At 40.2% G+C, this 19,860-nt stretch overlaps 2 protein-coding genes across 4 annotated transcripts in view; both read right to left on the minus strand.

Annotated features, from left to right (window-relative positions):
• Positions 1–19,860, minus strand: part of ARMH3 (armadillo like helical domain containing 3) — a 181,025-nt gene that overhangs the window by 85,055 nt on the left and 76,110 nt on the right. For 2 of the 3 annotated variants that reach the window (XM_045878674.3, XM_064595200.1), the window contains exons 21-22: positions 16,458–16,540; positions 14,703–14,829 (exon numbers count right to left, since the gene is read on the minus strand). The exons of the other annotated variant lie outside the window; for it this stretch is intronic. In XM_045878674.3, coding sequence (XP_045734630.2) covers positions 14,703–14,829; positions 16,458–16,540 — 210 coding nt within the window. The remainder of the gene's footprint in view (positions 1–14,702; positions 14,830–16,457; positions 16,541–19,860) is intronic. 3 annotated transcript variants of the gene reach the window in all.
• LOC129045857 (10 kDa heat shock protein, mitochondrial-like) lies at positions 16,555–19,559 on the minus strand. Its single transcript, XM_054507785.2, has 2 exons — positions 19,546–19,559; positions 16,555–17,258 (listed from the first exon to the last, which is right to left on the minus strand). Exons 1-2 carry the CDS (start codon positions 19,557–19,559, stop codon positions 16,901–16,903), a joined length of 372 nt encoding a protein of 123 aa, XP_054363760.1. The 3' UTR covers positions 16,555–16,900.

Here is a 19,860-nt window from a genome sequence, read left to right on the forward strand (position 1 = left end):
CATTGGCAAGGATAGGATGAGGAGAAAAGGGAACCTTCATGCACTGTTGGTAGGAATGTAAATTAATGCAGCCACCATGGGAACAGTATGAGGAATCTTTAAAAATTAAAAATAAAAACTACCATATGATCTAGTAATTCCACTTCTAGGTATTTATCCAAAGAAAACCAAAACACTAATTTGAAAAGATATCTGCAACCCCATGTTCACAGCAGCATCATTCATAAGAGCCAAGACATGGAAACAATCTAAGTCGCTATCAATGGATGAATGAATAAAGAAGTTGTGACATATATATACAATGGAATATTATTCAGCTATAAAACACGAGAAAACCCTATTTGTGACAATACAGATGGACCCCAAAGACATTATTCTAAGTGAAATAAGTGACACAGAGAAAGACAAATACTATATGATCTTACTTATATGTGTAATCTAAAAACAAAACAAATACAAACCCATAAAAAAAAGAGATCAGATTTGGGGGTACCAGAGACGGAGGGTAGGGAGAGGGGGAATGGAGGAAGGTGGTCAAAAGATACAAACTTCCAGTTACAGAATAAAGAAGATAAATAAGGGATGTACCCTACAACAGGAGGATTTAGCTAACACTGCTGTATGATATACAGGAAAGCTATTAAAGAGAGTAAAATCCTAAGAGTTCTCATCATGAGGAGAAAAATTTTTTTTCCTTTCTTCCTTTTTTCTTTTTATTGTATCTATGTGAAAAGATGGATGTTAGCTGAACCTACTGTGGCAATCATTTCACTATATATGTAAATCAAACCATCATTCTATATGCCTTAATCTTCACAGTGATGTGTGCCAATTATTTCTCAATAAAACTGGGGGGAAAATGAAGGTGTGCTGCCACTTCCAGCATGGCAGAGTAAAACCACTATAGCCTCTCTCTCTTACTGATTATAGCTAAAAGTTCTGTATTGAATTCAAAGAGTAACTACCTGGGGGCCCTAAAAATTAAGTATAAGCAGACAGATTATAGAAGGGAGTCAAAACTTAGAGAAACACCCACAAAAGGAGTTTCAGGTTATCTTTTCTCCTATTTTTCTTTCAGGCTTTCACAGAGATGCATGGTGGAGAAGCTAGGTAGATGGCTAAAACTTCAATAGAAACCTCACCTTTCTGTAGAAAGAAACCAGAAAAGGGGGCTTTTGCTGGTCAGAGAACACAAAGAGAATCCTGGACAAACCAGGAGAAAGTGTTCCCCTAATTCTGCATATAATAGTTGCACAATTCTTAGGCTCATGCCTGAGCTGAGCAAATATGGAACAAAGATATAAGCAGCAAAGCAAAGGCTTTAAGAACTGAATGGATATTTGTTTGGGTTTTTTTTAAAGATTTTATTTATTTATTTTGACAGAGAGAGACAACATGAGACAGACCACAAGCAGGAGTGGGAGACGGGGAAGCAGGCTTCCCGCCGAGCAGGGAGCCAGATGCGGGGCTCGATCCCAGGACCCTGCAATCATGACCTGAACAGAAGGTAGACGCTTAACGACTGAGCCACCCAGGCACCCCCTGAATGGATATTTGGTGGGGTTTGTGTGTGTGTGTGTGTGTTTTAAACATTTTATTTATTTATTTATTTGAGAGGGAGAAAGAGAGCAGGGAGGGACACGGGGGAGGGAGAAAGAATCTGAAGCAGACTCCACGCTGAGTGAGAAGCCTGACGTGGAGCTTGATCCCACGACCCAGAGATCATGACCTGAGCCAAAACCAGGAGTCAGACCCTTAACAGAATGAGCCACCCAGGCGCCCCCTGAATGGATTTTTGAACGACAGTCCAAGCCTCAACTAACCCTTGAGTGGTACATGCATGGACCAGATCCAAAGCAGCACAGAAAAGGCTCTGAAAACTAAACTGGTATTGGAACCACAACCCACAGAGGTGAGGCAGAACTTGTAGTCTAACCCCATCTGCGTTGACTGCCTCCGAAAACCAAACAAACAAATCTCCAGAGGATTATAATTGAACCCTGAGTCTACACAACGTAACATTAAAAATGTCCAAGATGTAATCCAAAATTATTCAATTATTCTCACAGGAGTTAGTGAACCTAAAGATAGAACAGTAGAAACTACTAAATAAGAAGAACAGAAAAAAATGGGAGAGACCAAATAATGCTTCAGGGAAGAGAGGGACAATATCAAAAAGCCTAACATCTGTGTAATTGTAGTCCAAGAAAAGGAAGAAGAAAGAACTTGGAGCAGAAAAAATTTTGCAGGGGCGCCTGGGTGGTTTAGTCATTAAGCGTCTGCCTTCAGCTCAGGTCATGATCCCAGGGTCCTGGGATTGAGCCCCACATCAGGATCCCTGCTCAGTGGGAAACCTGCTTCTCCCTCTCCCACTCCCCCTGCTTGTGTTCTCTCTCTCATTGTCTCTCTCTCTGTCAAATAAATAAATAAAATCTTTAAAATTTTTTTTAAAAATTTAAAAAAAGAATGGCCGAAAACTCCCAAATTTAGTAGAGTCAAGAAGCTCAGCAAATCCCAAACAGGATGAACTCACAGAAAAACCATGCCTAGACAAATCATAATCAAACTGCTAACAGCCAAAGATAAGGGAAAAAATCCTAAAAGAACCTAGAGAAAAACAACATATTACAAACAAGGAAAAAAATGATTAAAATGACCATAGACTTATTTTCAGAAACCATGGAGACCAGAAAAAGGGAAATAACATCTTCAAAATACTTAAAGATAAGAACCTATCAACTCAAAATTCTAAATCCAGCAAAAATACCTGAGAAATGAAAGAATATTTTTAAATCTTGTCACCAGGAGGCCTGCTCTAAAGGAACTGCTAAAGAAAATTTTTAAGACTGAGAAAAATAATACCAGAAGGAAATTTGAATCTTCTGGAATAAAAAGAGCAACAGAAATGGAAAATATCTATGTAAATATAAAAAAATATATTTTTCTCTCTGAAATTTTTAGAATAAGGATGATAGTCACAAGGAAAAATTATAGCATTGTCTGGTAGAATTTTCAATGTACGTACATGTAATACATACGACAACTATATCATCAAAGTAAATGTGAGGGTTGGTGATTACAGAACACTATCTAGTAGAAAACTCTTATATTTTATTGAAGTGATAGAAAACTGGGAGGGCCTGGGTAGCTCAGTCAGTTAAGCATCCAACTCTTGATCTCAGCTCAGGTCTTGATCTCAGGGTCATGAGTTTCAAGCCCCACAGTGGGCTGCATGCTGGGTGTGGAGCCTACTTAAAAAAAAAAAAAAGAGAGAGAGAGCCATGTTAAATATAAAAATATAGATAAGTTAATAGTAAAAGGACAGAAAAAGGTAAACATGGAGGGGCGCCTGGGTGGTTCAGTCGTTAAGCGTCTGCCTTCGGCTCAGGTCATGGTCCCAGAGTCCTGGGGTCGAGCCCCACATCGGGCTCCCTGCTCCGCGGGAAGCCTGCTTCTCCCTCTCCCACTCCCCCTGCTTGTATTCCTGCTCTCGCTGTGTCTCTCTCTGTCAAATAAATAAATAAAATCTTTATAAATAAATAAATAAATAAATAAATAAATAAATAAATAAATAAATAAATAAAATAAAAATAAATAAATAAGGTAAACATGGAGACACTAATCAAAAAAGAAAAACCAGGGGTGCCTGGCTGGCTCAGTTGGTATAACATGCAACTCTTGATCTCAGAGTTGTGGGCTTCAGCCCCACAATGGGTATAGAGATTAAAGATAAAATCTTTGAAAAACGAGGGGAAAAAGAGAAAAACCACAATGGCTGTATTAATATCAGACCAAACACACTTCAGAACGAGGAATATTACCAGAGATAAAGAGGGACATTACACAATGATAAAAGGTTTAACTCACCAAAATATGATAATCCTAAATGTGTACACATGTGACAGCAAAACTATAAAATATATAAACCAAAAAGTGAAAGAACTGAAAAAATAGACAAACCTACAATTACAGTTAGAGATTGCAACAGCCCTCTCTGTCCCTTTAGAACAAGTACACAAAAAAATATGTGAAAACAGAGACCACATCAAACAACTTGACCAAAGTGACACTTACAGAACAGTTTACTTCAAGAGCAAAATCAAGTGCAGAAGAGTCATTTACCAGGATGGACTGTATTCTGGGCCATAAAACAAGTCTCAATAAATTTCAAAGGACTGAAATCACATAAAGAATATCCTTTGACCAAAACAGAATTAAACTAAATATTACTAACAGAAAGATATCTGAAAAAATTTAAAAATCCCCAAATTGGGGTGCCTGGGTGGCTCAGTTGGTTAAGTGTCTGCCCTGGGCTTGGTCATGATCCTAGGGTCCCAGGATTGAGCCCCGTGTTGGGCTGCCTGCTCAGCAGGGAGCATTCTCCTCCCTCTCCCTCTGCTGCTCCCCCTGCTTGTGCTCTCTCTCTGTCAAATAAATGAATAAAATCCTTAAAAAAATTAAAATAAAATAAAATTCCCCAAATATGTGGAAATTAAACAAAATAGTCCTAAATAATCCAAAGGTCAAAGAAGAAATCACAACGGAAATCAGAAAGTGGGTTGAACTTGAATGACAATATAAACACAACAAATAAAAATGTTTCAGATGCAACTAAAGTAGTGTTTATAGGGAAATTTATAGGACTAAGTATTTATATTAGGAAAAAAGAAAAGTCTCATATGAATGACCTAAACTTTCATCTTAAGAAACTAGCAAAACTGAAAGGAAGCAACAAGAAGGAAATTAAGAGCAGGAATCTATGAAACAGAAAACTAAAAACCAAGAGAGACAAAACAAACAAACAAAAAACCACTATGAAACCAAAGGCTAGTTCTTTGAAAAAAAAAAATCAATAAACCTGAAAAATATATAGCCAGCCTGACCAAGAAAAAGAAAAGACACAAATTATCAAAATCAGAAATGAAAGAAAGAAAAGACTCTACAGACATTAAAAATGAGTATTACAGTGGTGCCTGGGTGGCTCAGTTGGTTCGGCGACTGCCTTCAGCTCAGGTCATATCTTGGAGTCCCAGGCTCAAGTCCTCCATCAGGCTCCCTGCTCAGCAGGGAGTCTGCTTCTCCCTCTGACCCTCCCCCCTCTCATGTGCTCTCTCTCTTTCTCTCTCAAATAAATAAATAAATCTTTTTTAAAAATGAGTATTACAAACAACTATATGCCCATAAAACTTATAATTGAATGAAATAAAACAAATTCCTTGAAAGATACAACCTTCCAAAAGTCACTATGAAGAAATAGATAATTTAAATAGTCTTAGATTTATTAAAGAAATTGGGTTTACAGTTAAAAACCTTCCAAGAAAGTAAATTCCAGGCCCAGTTCGCTTCCCTGACAAATTCTACCAAATATTTAGGAAAAAAAAAAAAAAACTTCTAAACAAATTCTTCCAGAAAATAGATGAGAGAATTTTATGAGGTCAACATTACCTGATACTAAACCCAGAAAATGACATTATAAGAAAATAAAATTACAGACCAATATCCTTCATGAATATGGGCAAATTAAATGCAGCAACACATAAAAATGATACTAAGTTTAAAAAAAAGATACGGGTGCCTGCATGGCTCAGTTAGTTAACATCTGCCTTTGGCTCAGGTCATGATCTCAGGATCCTAGGATCGAGCCTTGCTCAGGCTTCCTGCTCAGCAGGGGAGTCTTCTTCTCCCTCTCCCTCCACTGCATGTGCTCTCTCACGCACCCTTTCTCTCTCAAATAAATTTTTAAATTAAAAAATTATATAATAATAAATTACAATCATGTGGGGTTGGTTCAACATTCAAAAATTAATCACTATATCAACAGTTTAGAGTAGGAAAACCATGTTATCATCTCAATAAATGCTAAAATTTTTAAGATTTTATTTATTTATTTTATATAAAAAAGATAAAACATGCACGTGAGTGGGGGTAGGGGCAGAAGGAGGGGAAAGAATCCCAAGGAACCTCCACACTGAGCTTGGAGCCCAACACAGGGCTCGACTTCACAACCCTGAGATCATGACCTGAGCCCAAACCAAGAGTGGGATGCCCAACTGACTGAGCCACCCAGGTGCCCCATGCTAAATTTTTTTTAGAGATGTATTTATTTCTTTATTTATTTGAGAGAGACAGAGAGAGCATGAGTGGGAGGGGGGCAGAGGTAGAGGGAGAAGCAGACTCCTCACTGGCCAGGGAGCCCAGTGGGTCTTGATCCCAAGACCCTGAGATCATGACCTGAGCCAAAATCAAGAGTCAGACGCTTAACTGACTGACCCATCCAGGCACCCCGACGTTAAAATTTTAAAACAGAATCTGACATTCATTAATGAGAATAACTCTCAGGAAACTAGAAACAAAAAGGAATTTCTTGGGCACCTGGGTGGCTCAGATGGTTAAGCGTCTGCCTTCGGCTCAGGTCATGATCCCAGGGTCCTGGGATCGAGTCCCACATCGGGCTCCCTGCTCCTTGGGAGCCGGCTTTTCTCTCTCTCTCTCTCTGTCTCTCATGAATAAATAAATTAAAAAAAAAAAAAAGGGAATTTCTTCAGCCTGATTGAGGGCATCTATGAAAAAACCTATAGCTAATGTCACACTTAATGAAGTACTGAATCCTTATTATCTTAAGATTAGAAAAAAGGCAAGTATATCCATTCTCACCACTCTGATTTAATATACTACTAGAGGTCCTAACCAGTGAAATAAGACAAGAAAAAGAATTAAATGGCATACAGATTAGAATGAAAGGAATAAAACTCTTTTTATTCCCAAACTACATAGCTATTTACATAGACAATTCTAAAAAGATTACAAACTACTAAATCTAGTAAGTGAGTTTAGCAAGATGACAAATTCGGAAATCAACAGTCTTTCTATATATTAGCAATGAGCAAATAAAAATTGAAATTCTAAAAAATAACATTTACAATAGCACCAAATTCCACGAAATGTGTTGAGATAAATTTAATAAAATATGTGCAATATGTACAGTATGTTTGATGAAAAAAAATCAAAGAAGACATCAATAAATGTTCACAGGCTGTAAGATGTATTACTAAGATGTCAATTTTTCCCAAAAGGATCTATAGATTCATAATATTTTTTTTAAAAGATATTTATTTGACAGAGAGAGAGAAAAAGATGGAGGGAGAGAGCACAAGCAGGGGGAGGAGCAGAGGAAGAGGGAGAAGCATACTCCCTGCTGAGCAAGGAGCCTAGCAGGGCTCAATCCCATGACCTGAGATCATGATCCAAGCCCAAGGCAGACACTTAACCAACTGAACCACCCAAGCGCCCCTAGATTCATCATAATCTTAATCAAAATTTTAAAAAATCTTCATCAAAATTCCAGTAGGGTTTTAACAAAAACACACTTAAATTTATATGAAAAAGTATCTAAGACAGCCAAAACAATTTTGAAACAGAAGAACAAAGTTGAGGAGCACTTGGCTGGCTCAGTCAGTGGAGCATGAGGCTCTTGAACTCAGCGCTGTGAGTTCAAGTCCCACACTGGGTATAAAAGATTACTTAAAAATAAAATCTTTTTTTTTTTTTTTAAAGATTCTATTTATTTATTTGACAGAGAGAGACACAGCGAGAGAGGGAACATAAGCAGGGGGAGTGGGAGAAGGAGAAGCAGGCCTCCCGCTGAGCAGGGAGCCCAATGCGGGGCTTGATCCCAGGACCCTGGGATCATGACCTGAGCCGAAGGCAGACGCTTAACCAACTGAGCCACCCAGGCGCCCCTAAAAATAAAATCTTTAAAAAAAATCTTGGGGTGCCTGGGTGGCTCAATCAGTTAGGCATCTAGCTCTTGATTTCAGCTCAGGTCATGATCACAGGATTGTGAGATCAAGCTCCGCATCGGGATCCACGCTCAGTGAGGAATCTGCTTCTCTACTTCTCCTTCTGCCCCTCCTCCCGCTCATACTCTCTCTCTAAAACAAAACCACTTAAAATCCTTTAAAAAAAAAAAAAAAGAACAAAGTTGAAGGACTCACACTATCTCTTTCAAGACTTACTTTATAGTAATCAAGAAGTCAGTGTTATTTGTGAAAGGAAAGACACATATAGCAACAGCACAGAATATTTACATATGTAAAGTCACTTGATTTTTGACAGAATCAATTCAATGGATAAAGTCTTTATTTATTTATTTTTAATATTTTATTTGTTTGACAGAGAGACAGGCAGAGAGGGAACACAAGCAGGGGGAGTGGGAGAGGGAGAAGCAGGCTTCCAGCAGAGAAGGGAGCCCAACATGGGGCTCGATCCCAGGACCCCGGGATCATGACCTGAGCCGAAGGCAGACACTTAACGACTGAGCCACCCAGGTGCCCCCATGGAGAAAGTCTTTCAACAAATGGTGCTGAAACAAGTGGACATGCATATTCAAGGCATGAACCCCAATCCAAACCCAGAAGTATATAGAGAAATTAACTTGCACTGAATCTCAGATCTAAATGTCAGGTACTAAAACTATAAAACTTCTAGAAAAAAGAGAGAGAATCATTTTATCTTTGGGTTAGAGAAAGATTTCTTAGATACTACACGAAAAGCACAAACCCATAAAAGAAAAAATTAATAAACTGTATTTATCAAAATTAAAAACTTCTTCAAGAGTTTGCAACTGAGTCCAAGAAAAATGGAAATCTGCTAGCTGGATTATAACAAAAATCTTTCCCTAATTGGTGGATGAGACTGAAAAATAAAATGGGGTGCCTGGGTGGCTCAGTTCATTAAGTGTCCAACTCTTGGTTTCAGCTCAGGTCATGATCTCAGGCGATCAAGCCCCACATCAGGCTCCATGCTCAGTGCGGAGTCTACTCAAGATTCTTTCCCCTCCCTCTCCCTTCTCCTCTACTCCTCCCCCTGCTCAAGCTCATGCATGCTTTCTCTCTCAAATAAATAAATAAAATTTAAAAGAAAAGAAAAAACAAACAAAAATGTCTTCAATAGACACTGTTAAGAAAATGAAAATACAGGGATGCCTGGGTGGCTCAGCGGGTTAAGCATCTGCCTTCAGCTCAGGTCATGATCCCAGGGTCCTGGGATCAAGTCCTGCATCGGGCTCCTTGCTCAGTGGGGAGCCTGCTTCTCCCTCTGCCTGCCGCTCCTGTGCTCTCTCTCTCTCTCTGACAAACAAATAACAAAATCTTAAAAAAAAAAAAAAAAAGAAAATGAAAATACAAGCTAAAATCTGGGAGAAAATATTTGCAAAACACGTAACTGATAAAGGACTACTGTGCAAAATATACAAAGAAACCTCACATCTCAAAAAAAACAAACAAACAAACAAAAAAACAACCAATTCTCCTTAGAGGAGAACTCTAAATATAATCTATGTAGATACTCTCCCCTCAAGGAAGTGGAGCTTAACCTCCCGACCCCCACTACCAACTTCAGTGCTGAGTGTATTTAGTGACTTGCTTCCAAAGAACAGAGTATGAAAAGGGAGGAAAAACCACAACTCTGCACTGGAGAAACTTTGCAAATAGTACCCTAAGCAAGTGATAAAGGTTAATATTGCCAGTGATAAGTCATGTTGATAACATAACATCCAAATGTTATGGAAAGGCCACTTGGACTTTGTGGCATTCTTCCTGAAAACCCAGAACCCCAGTCCAACCCTGAGTAAATCATAAGACAGACCAAAATTAAGGAAGAGTCTCCTGAAAACTGTCAAGGTCATGAAAAACAAACACTAAGAAACTGTCAGACAAGAAGAGACTAAAGAGATATTAGAACTACATGTAAAATAGGGGCGCCTGGGTGGCTCAGTTGGTTAAGCGACTGCCTTCGGCTCAGGTCATGATCCTGGAGTCCCGGGATCGAGTCCCGCATCGGGCTCCCTGCTCGGCAGGGAGTCTGCTTCTCCCTCTGGCCCTCCTCCCTCTCATGCTCTCTCTCATTCTCTCTGTCTCAAATAAATAAATAAAATCTTTAGGGCGCCTGGGTGGCTCAGTTGGTTAGGCAACTGCCTTCGGCTCAGGTCATGATCCTGGAGTCCCGGGATCGAGTCCCACATCAGGCTCCCTGCTTGGCGGGGGGTCTGCTTCTCCCTCTGACCCTCTCCCCTCTCGTGCTCTCTGTCTCTCATTCTCTCTCTCAAATAAATAAATAAAATCTTAAAAAAAAAATTAAAATTAAAAATTAAAGATTAAAAAAAAAAAAAAAGAACTACATGTAAAATAGATGGAATCCTGGAATACAGTAAGGACATTAGAGGAAAAATTAATAGAATCCAGGGGCGCCTGGGTGGCTCAGTCGTTAAGCGTATGCCTTTGGCTCAGGTCATGATCCCAGGGTCCTGGAATCAAGCCCCACATCGGGCTCCCCGCTCCATGGGAAGCCTGCTTCTCCCTTTCCCACTCCCTCTGTTTGTGTTCCCTCTCTTGCTGTGTCTCTCTTGCTGTGTCTCTCTCTGTCAAATAAATAAATAAAATCTTTAAAAAAAAGTAATAGAATCCAAATAAAGTCTAGAGTTTAGTTTGTGTGTGGTAGAAAAAATCATAAAATTTACTGTCTTAGCCATTTTTAAGTGTATTATTCAAAAGTGTTAAGTATGCTTACATTGTTGCAAAACAGATCTCGAGAACCTTTTTATCTTGCAGAACTGAAGCTCTATACCTATTAAACAACTCCCTTTGCACCCTCCCCCCATCCCTTGGTAATCACCATTCCATTTCCTATATCTACAAATTTGACTATTTTAGGTACCTCACGTAAGTGGGACCATACAATATTGTCCTTTTGTGGACTGGTTTATTCACTTAGCATGATATTCTCAACGTTCATCCACACTGTAGCATATAACAGATTTCCTTCCTTTTCAAGGCTGCATATATACATTCATCCATTAATGGACATTTGGGTTGTTTTCATCTCTTGGCTATTGTGAATAGTGCTCCTATGAACATGGGTATGCAGTATTTTTTTTAATGGGCAAAAGATCTTCAAAACCAAACAAGATGGCAAATAAGAACAGGAAGATGTTCAACATCATTACTCATTAGGGAAATACAAATTAAAACCATAATGAGATATTCCCACACACCTGTAAGAAGCCAAAAACCAACCAACCAACCAACAAACCAGCACTGGCTGGAGGGACTACAACTCATATATTGCTGAAGGGAATGTAAAATAGTACACCTCTTTGGAAAACAGTTTGGTGTTTTTCTTTATAAGAAACATATACTTAGGGGCGCCTGGGTGGCTCAGTCGTTAATTGTCTGCCTTCAGCTCAGGTCATGATCCCAGGGTCCTGGGATCGAGTCCTACATCGGGCTCCCTGCTCTGCGGGAAGCCTGCTTCTCCCTCTCCCGCTCCCCCGGCTTGTGTTCCTGCTCTCGCTATGTCTCTCTCTGTCAAATAAATAAATAAAACCTTTAAAAAAAAAAAAAAAAGAAAGAAACATATACTTAGGGCACCTGGGTGGCTCAGTTGGTTAAGCGACTGCCTTCAGCTCAGGTCATGATCCTGGAGTCCCGGGATCGAGTCCTGCATCGGGCTCCCTGCTCGGCAGGGAGCCTGCTTCTCCCTCTGACCCTCCCCCCTCTCATGTGCTCTCTGTCTCTGTCATTCTCTCTGTCTCAAATAAATAAATAAACTCTTTAAAAAAAAAAAAAAGAATGCTTAAAAAAAAAAAGAAAAAGAAAGAAACATATACTTAACCATGATAGCCAAAAACCCATTCACAGGTATGTAACCGGGTGAAATGAAAGCCTGTGTTCACATAAAACCCTGCACAATGATGGTCACAGGGGCTTCATTCATAATCATTAAAAACTGGAAACCTCCCAAATGTCCTTCAACTGAGAAATGGATAAACTAAGCTGGCATAGTCCTACAACAGGATATTATTCCACAATAAAAAGGAATAAACAGGGGCGCCTGGGTGGCTCAGTCGTTTAAGTGTGTGCCTTTGGCTCAGGTCATGATCCCAGTTTTCTGGGATCAAGTCCTGCATCAGGCTCCCTGCTTGTGCTCTCTCTCGCTCTCTCTCAAATAAATAATTTTTTTTTTTAAAGGAATAAACTACTGATACATGCATCAACATGGATGAATTTCAAATAAATTACTATGTAAAAGAAGCCAGACTCAAAAGACTATACAATCTCATCTTTGGGGTTTTTTTTTTTTTTAAATAAAACTATGAAAAAAAGGAAAAAGAAAAACTCTGAGACCAGGGAACAGATTCGTGGCTGCTGAGGGTTTAGGGTGAGTGAAGGAGTTGACCTCATAAGAGCACAAGAGACATTTCTGGGATGATGAAACTCTTTTATATCTTGATTTTTTGTGATAATTATACTTTTATACACATTTGTCAAAACTCAGAATTGTACATTAAAAACCACACATGTAAATTATACCTTTAAAAAACTTGACTTAAAAAACTAAATGTTTTAGGGCGCCTGGGTGGCTCAGTCAGTTAAGCATGTGCCTTCGGCTCAGGTCATGATCCCAGGGTCCTGGGAACAAGTCCTCCATCGGGCTCCCTGCTTAGCGGGGAGTCTGCTTCTCCCTCTGACCCTACCCCCTGCTCATGTTCTCTCTCTCTCTAACTCTCTCTCTCAAACACATAAATAAAATCTTAAAAAACAAAACAAAACCGTTTTTTCATCATACTTTATACAAAATGGAAAGCACTGTAACATGCTCTTTGTTGTGTTTCATTTAGTGAAATTTTTCATTTTCCTATTTGTGATCTCCTGGTTCACATTTTAATTGCCTTGGCAGATTTGAGCATGCCCAGATATCCTCTCTTATCTTGTTGCTGTAGCTACAAGGGCTTACCTCATTTGAATGTGCACATGGCCCAATTGAGTAGGTATGTCAGGCTTCTATAAAATATCTCCCCCACTCCAACTCTCCTTCCTTTCCTCATTGAAAGACATCTTTATTCATCTATTAATGGATGCTAAGGCCTCTGAGGCAGCTCTTCACCCTTGGAAAATTCTACATTCTCGAAAACAAGGATATTGGTAAAGCTGGGTGAACACAAAACCACATTAGGAACACTGAGCACATTTGGCAATAGGAAGTCTGCTAAAGGGTTCTCATGGAAGACTTCCTACCTCCTAAAAAAAGACCATGTGTCTTGGTATGACAACTGGAACTTGTTATTCTCAGGGGAGCTGACCTGAGGCTAAAGCTATTATACTTAGAAAGAAAGTGGAGAAACAGAAAACACCCGGGTCCTTGAGCATCGGATCACATCTTTCTGGAAGTGTCATTCCTTAGAATTCTTGCAAAGTGAAATAATTTTCCTATTGTTCAAGGTAGTTTAAGTCAGAGTTTTTTGATACTTGCAGGTAAAAACATCCTACTAATACAATGCCCTACTCCCACTGCCTAAGATGTCATAGCAAAGCTATCTGTGGCTCTTAAAAGTTTTTCTCTACTGCTCTAAAAAAGAAAATCTATTAGAAAAACATTCTGTTGGGGCGCCTGGGTGGCTCCGTTGTTAAGCATCTGCCTTCGGTCAGGTCATGGTCCCAGGGTCCTGGGATTGAGCCCCACATCGGGCTCCCTGCTCGGCAGGAAGCCTGCTTCTCCCTCTCCCACTCCCCCTGCTTGTGTTCCCTCTCTCGCTGTGTCTCTCTCTGTCAAATAAATAAATAAAATCTTTATTAAAAAAAAAGAAAAAAAAATTTTGTCCTCCTAGGCAATCCTTCTTTTCTACTGTTTGCTTCTACTCTTTCTCCTAGTACTTGTTCCAAATCCCCTCTAGTTTGCACCTGATATGGGAGAGAGTTTTTACAAATAGTCCCAACAAAAGGGATAAAGCAAACTAATCTGTAGTGACAGGAAGCAGACTGGTGGTTGCCCAGAGAAAGAAAGCAAGGGACAGAGGTGGTTAGAGGTGGTAGGAGGGACATAAAGGGATAAAGGAAACTTTTGGTAGGTGACGGGTATGTTCATTATCTTGAGTGTAGTGAAAGCTTCGTATATATAGATGTATGTCAAAACATCAAAAATTGCATACTTTAAACAAGTGCAGTTTATTATATATCAATTTTACCTCAATAAAGCTAGTAAGTGAGGGTCTGTTTGTTCTTTTTAAAGCTTTAGTGAGGGGCTTTCTGTTTCTGTGGAATCTACAGAAACCCTTCCTGACCTTTCAAATTCCAGGTAGGTTTGTAGACTCTTCCCTCAAATTTACAGAAATACATGTCCTCTTTCAGAAATAAGTTATATTTACTATGGCCACAAAGTAAATTTTCACTGAGCCAATCACCAAAAGGATGGCAAGAGAGATTTTTATCTACTGCCCACTTCTTCTTGTAGGTTATGATAAAAATACATAGGTACATTAAAACTCTTTAAAATCCTGTACCTTCTCAAATCACACAATGTTCCTTTGGGATCCAAGCTCTTCTATTTGCCGCTGTCAATTTCCACCCACTCTTTCACTCCCATCTCACTGGCAGTCACTAAATCCACAAGCCTACCTACTTTCTCTCTCTCTCACAAACATAAGGGCTATAGGGCTGCTAACCAGCTTTGTCCTGAGATGAATTTTGAGTTCCCAAAATCAAAGAACTCCACATATAACTTCCTATTGCCTGAGAAGAGACTTCTAGATTTCTGTGCCAAGCAGGGAACCAAGCAACTAGAAGAGAATCTTTTGTAGTCTTTTCCTCTTACATGCCAAAAATTCCAGCTGATGGCGGGGAGGGGAGTAAAAAGAAAAGACAGCTTACCCATAGAGTAGAGGTTGTCAAAGCTCTGGTGCATGCGGATAATCTCATAGTAGAGTTCATCATAGCTGCTGGGAGTGGGCAGGAATGTGTCGCCATATGTGATAAACATATTAAATAGGTTCACAATCTAAAAAAGAAGCAAAAGGGGTGCCTGGGTGGCTCAGTTGGTTAAGCGTCTGCCTTCGGCTCAGGTCATGATCCCAGGGTCCTGGGATCGAGCCCTGCATCGGGCTCCCTGCTCAGCAGGAAGCCTGCTTCTCCCTCTCCCACTCCCCCTGCTTGTGTTCCCTCTCTTGCTGTATCTCTCTCTGTCAAATAAATAAATAAAATTAAAAAAAAATTTTTTTAAATAAATAAATAAATAAAAAAGAAGCAAAAGCCCATACACAGGCATCGTGCTATGAAGACCACAGAAGGGTATTGTCAGTAGTATGCTGAAGCCTGTTCTTATTGGCTTGTAAGAGCTGACTGTTAAAATTTTCAGGAATTTTGTGAGCTGGTTGTTTAACAAAAAAGCCATTATTACAAATTGACATATAAACTTACAATTCAATAAATTACATTAAAATGAAGGTAATACTCAAACTTAAAACTTCCTAATTATTTTCTATCTTTTAGTATTATTTATGTTCTTGAGATTAATTTACACTTCTTATACCTGTGTGGTGGGAATATCATATAATGGTGTGTTATTGCTCATCTCCCCAGCTCTACATTCAACAACGTCACATTGTCAGCTTGAAATTGGCCATGATGGGAATAGTTGTACCACAGAAATCCACAAATGCTACAAATCAGGGCTTTTTCCCCTCAAATGTTAAACATTTATGAACACATTGGGTAACAACCTGAGAAGACAGTCAAAACGCACAATGTCCTCCTTCTACCCCAAGTAACCAGTCAGATAAATAGGCATCTATAATGTCCCTCTGAAACCAAGTGCAGCCATGATGGAACCATTCATCTGGCTGGGACACCTCCAGAGGCTTTGCTCTGCACCAACATAGAGACTATAGTAGCCTAGTAGTTCAGTCTCTCACCGGGGACCAAGGCTCACAGAGATCTGACCCATACCTGTCCCTACCAAACAATACACTCTCATGAAAGAGAAAGAATCTCAAGTTTGCCAAAGACATAGGTGAGAGAGGAAGAGTGGGAAGCACCAGTCTAGAGATTCAAATCCAAAAGGAAAATAAAGGCCTCACTCCCCCTACGCCTTAGTCCCCAGAATACTAGCTCCTGTTTCAACCTGGCCTATCTATCTTAGGGTATGGCTTCAGAAAAAGGGGAAAAAAATGTTTTTAATTGAAGTACAATTGACACACATTACATTAGTTTCAGGTGTATAACATAGTGACTCAACAAGTCTATATATCATGCTATGCTCACCACAAGTGGAACTACTGTCTGTCACCATGTAACACCATTACAACACCACTGACTATACTCCCTATGCTGTACCTTTTATCCCCATGACTTATTCTTTCCACAACTAGAAGCCTATACCTCCCACTCCCCTTAAGAAATATTTTTTGGGGGGCACCTGGGTGGCTCAGTTGGTTAAGCGACTGCCTTCGGCTCAGGTCATGATCCCGGAGTCCCGGGATCGAGTCCTGCATCGGGCTCCCTGCTCAGCGGGGAGTCTGCTTCTCCCTCTGCCCCTCCCCCTCTCATGCTCTCTCTATCTCATTCTCTCTCTCAAATAAATAAATAAAATCTTTAAAAAAAAAAAAAAATTTTTTTTTTGTTACTCACCATAAGGGCTAATGTAAAAATGTTGTGTTTGGCCAGAAGTACAGTCTCATTTGACATAAGGAACTTCAGCAAATTTATCAAGGCTTTAAAAAAAAAAAAAAGACATCAACAAGGTATTCAAAGAGTAATTAATAAACTTAAATCAAACAATGAAAATAGATTTAAGAAATCCAAATAGGGCTAGAACAAGTAAGTCACAGCTACCAAGAATTTTTTAAAAGCAGGTAAGGTAGATATATCTAAAGCAAGCAATGACCTTCCCAAGCACATATCTGTTTATCTGTCCTTAGAAGGTTTTTAAAAATCTACTTCTTTGTACCACTTTTTTTTTTAATACTATTAGTTTATCATAAAAGAGAGACACAAAAATTACATGATGAAAGATTACACAACTTCACTGGAATGGGCAGCTTCACTTAATGCCGTTTCAATAATGATTTCTTTCAGTCTACATACTTTCCGAGAATGTCACCATCTCTAAATAAGAAATAATCCTTATCATCTAGAACTACTTTGGTGCTTCCATATTCTGAGAGAAGAACTTGATCTTGAACTTTCATACTAACTGGTTGAATTTCTCTACCCTTTCCTTTAGAGCCCAATCTAACAGCTACTACTGTTGCTTGCAATACAGTTCCTTGAGATTTTTCTGGAAGCATAATGCCTCCTCTGGTTACAGTTTTGGCACCTCTCCTTTCCACTAAAAGTTGGCCAAAGAGAGGAAGAAACTTTCTAAACATCTGTCCTGCCACGACTCCAGCTGCTGCAAGGGAGACCCAGTTTGACCTCTTTGTGCCACTTCTTTAATAGCAATTAAACTTGGAAATCTGACTACAAAAAGGACATCTCAGGGGCCCCTGGGTGGCTCAGACAGTTAAGCTTCTGATTCTTGGGTTTGGATCTGGTCATGATCTGATGGATCCAGCTCTGTGCTCAGTGAGGAGTCTGCTTGAGATTCTCTCCCTCTGCTCTCTCCCCCCCTCTCTAAAATAAACAAACAAATGTTTTTAAAAAGCAGGGGGGCGCCTGGATGGCTCAGTCGTTAAGCATCTGCCTTCGGCTCAGGTCATGATCCCAGGGTCCTGGGATCGAGCCCCGCATCGGGCTCCCTGCTCCACGGGAAGCCTGCTTCTCCCTCTCCCACTCCCCCTGCTTGTGTTCCCTCTCTCGTTGTGTCTCTCCCTGTCAAATAAATAAATAAAATCTTAAAAAAAAAAAAAGGACCTCTTAGTATTCCAAGTTTACTCCCACACAGTGATTTCCCCACCAAATTTGTTCAATTTATAGATCAAAATGAGGATCCCCCTCTCATCCTAGGCTAATGGCATGTCATTTCACAATGTTTTAGCTATGCATTTGTTTCAAACATCATAGCTAAGAGGGGCACCTTTCAATTCTAACTGGTCACCAGATGTGCCAACTGTATTGTACTTCAGCTCCAGATGGGAAGAGAGCTCATGAAGAGAAAAAAAAGCCCCTAACTGTTCAAACAAAAGTACAGCTTACCCTTTCCTCTCTCAACCATGACAACATTTACTGAAAAGGTCCCCTTTCTCCCTGATATGCTTAATGAGGATTAAAACCCAGGCAACCTCAGTTAAAAGACTGACTGCCAAATACCTAGCTTAACACTGTAGGTATAAAGACATTTTTGCAAATAAATATTAAGCATAAAAGAAATCATCAGTTGCCTGTTCTCTTTCACCCACACCCATGAAGTAAATCCTACTTCTGTGCCCATCATGACTACTGACGCTGTACCTACCTCCCCTACTTGATGGGAAACTATGAAGAAGGGGTTCAGCAGCTGCAACCAATTGGTGGTCCTTCTGTCTTCTCCCCCTAAACCTTCTCTACTCCCACAGACACAAAAAAAGACTTGACCTCTCCTTTTCTAAGACCATATCTGCTGCTTTGCCGGCAAAGAAGTCCATTTGGCTGAGCTTTGTGTGAAGTTTACTACCCTTCGAGAAGAGATGTGAGCTTTGATTTGAAACAGCAGGGAATGATGAGTAGGAGTAAGACTCTCCAGATACTTGCTGCCTGCCACACAACACTCCTTACTCTCAACCTCTGAAATCACAGGTATAGTAAAGAAACAGCAGGCAAGGAAAAGTACAAGGGCCTGTCTCCGTTCTATTTCTAAAGCCTGACTCTTCCCCTCAAATGGCAAAAAAGCCTTGCTAGAGATGAAGGTCATAGGCACCCTCGTTTATGAACTCTTCACCCTTGCACTGACTCAAGTTCTCTGAGGTTTCATAATGGAAAGGCAAATGACAGGCAGCTGGCCCTTTTGATGTTATCTGTTAACAAGCAAACTGTTGGACTAGACCCCAAAAAAAGCTCCATAGGAGCCCATTCTTGATCACACGACCTGCTTAACTCCTACCAGGAGCTCAGAGAATAAAGGGGACTAGCGAAAATCCATATAAAAATGACTAACCCAGCCCAAACCTCTCTCTTTAATAAGATCATCTTGCCGAGTTATTTAAGGGCTGCCCACTCTACCCACTACCCCCAGAGCTTAGCAAGCCCTGTTAATGGGTAAATCACCTGACAATCAGACTCTAAAAACTCACAGGAGACAAGAGAAGAGGATGGGTAAGAGCACGTGGCGCTGGGTAGAACAGCAAAACATAATGGCTGGAGAGAGACAAAGCAGCTTTTGCACACGTCCCATCAATGAGGGCTTCTGTCCCTAGCATACGCAGCACAAAGATGCAACCTCAGCAGTGGTTATGTGGTAATTAAGGAGCAGAAAACCTGGAGAAAAGGAAGTGGGAGCGATGATTTATTGCTCCTCTGCTGGACTACAGCTAGTTTTGATCTCTGGGATTCAGAGTCAGGGATGACAAAGTGATAAATATAAGGGGAGGAAGAGAGCAAGTCTGGTACAGGCCAAGAGGCAACCTGTGTCCCAACTACCGCGGACATCAGTGAAGCCAAACAGTTTTGAGAAGGAGAATTCAGCACTGCAATACTCTGAGAGTCAATGCCAGGGAGAACCTGCATTCTACCCCTGATAATTCAGGCAGACCCCTACTCCGCCCCCCACCCCAACCTCCAAAAAAGGCCAGAGTTTTCTCACCTGGAAGTGGTCATTCTCTAGAGGAAATTTAATAGGCAGAGAAAATGAACAAAGCAACCTCAAAATTGGCTCCCACAAGCCTCTGACATCAGGAACCACAATTCCTCCTCAAGAGGGAATGCCCCAACATCCCATGGAATAGTGCTTTTTGAAAATCCTTCATCATCACCCTGACTTTGCACTCATTCTGTCAACTGTTCGGTGTCCTCTACATCACTATACATACATGGTCTGCTGTCCTTTGACCTGATGTATTGGAAGTTCTAAGTCTGTGAGGCTTCAGCATAGCTGATTTTTGGAACTAGAAAGGACTTT

Source organism: Mirounga angustirostris, unplaced genomic scaffold (assembly GCF_029215605.1).
Source record: "Mirounga angustirostris isolate CCGP_5_RB_7025 unplaced genomic scaffold, mMirAng1.0.hap1 SCAF_6, whole genome shotgun sequence".
Lineage (NCBI taxonomy): Eukaryota > Metazoa > Chordata > Mammalia > Carnivora > Phocidae > Mirounga > Mirounga angustirostris.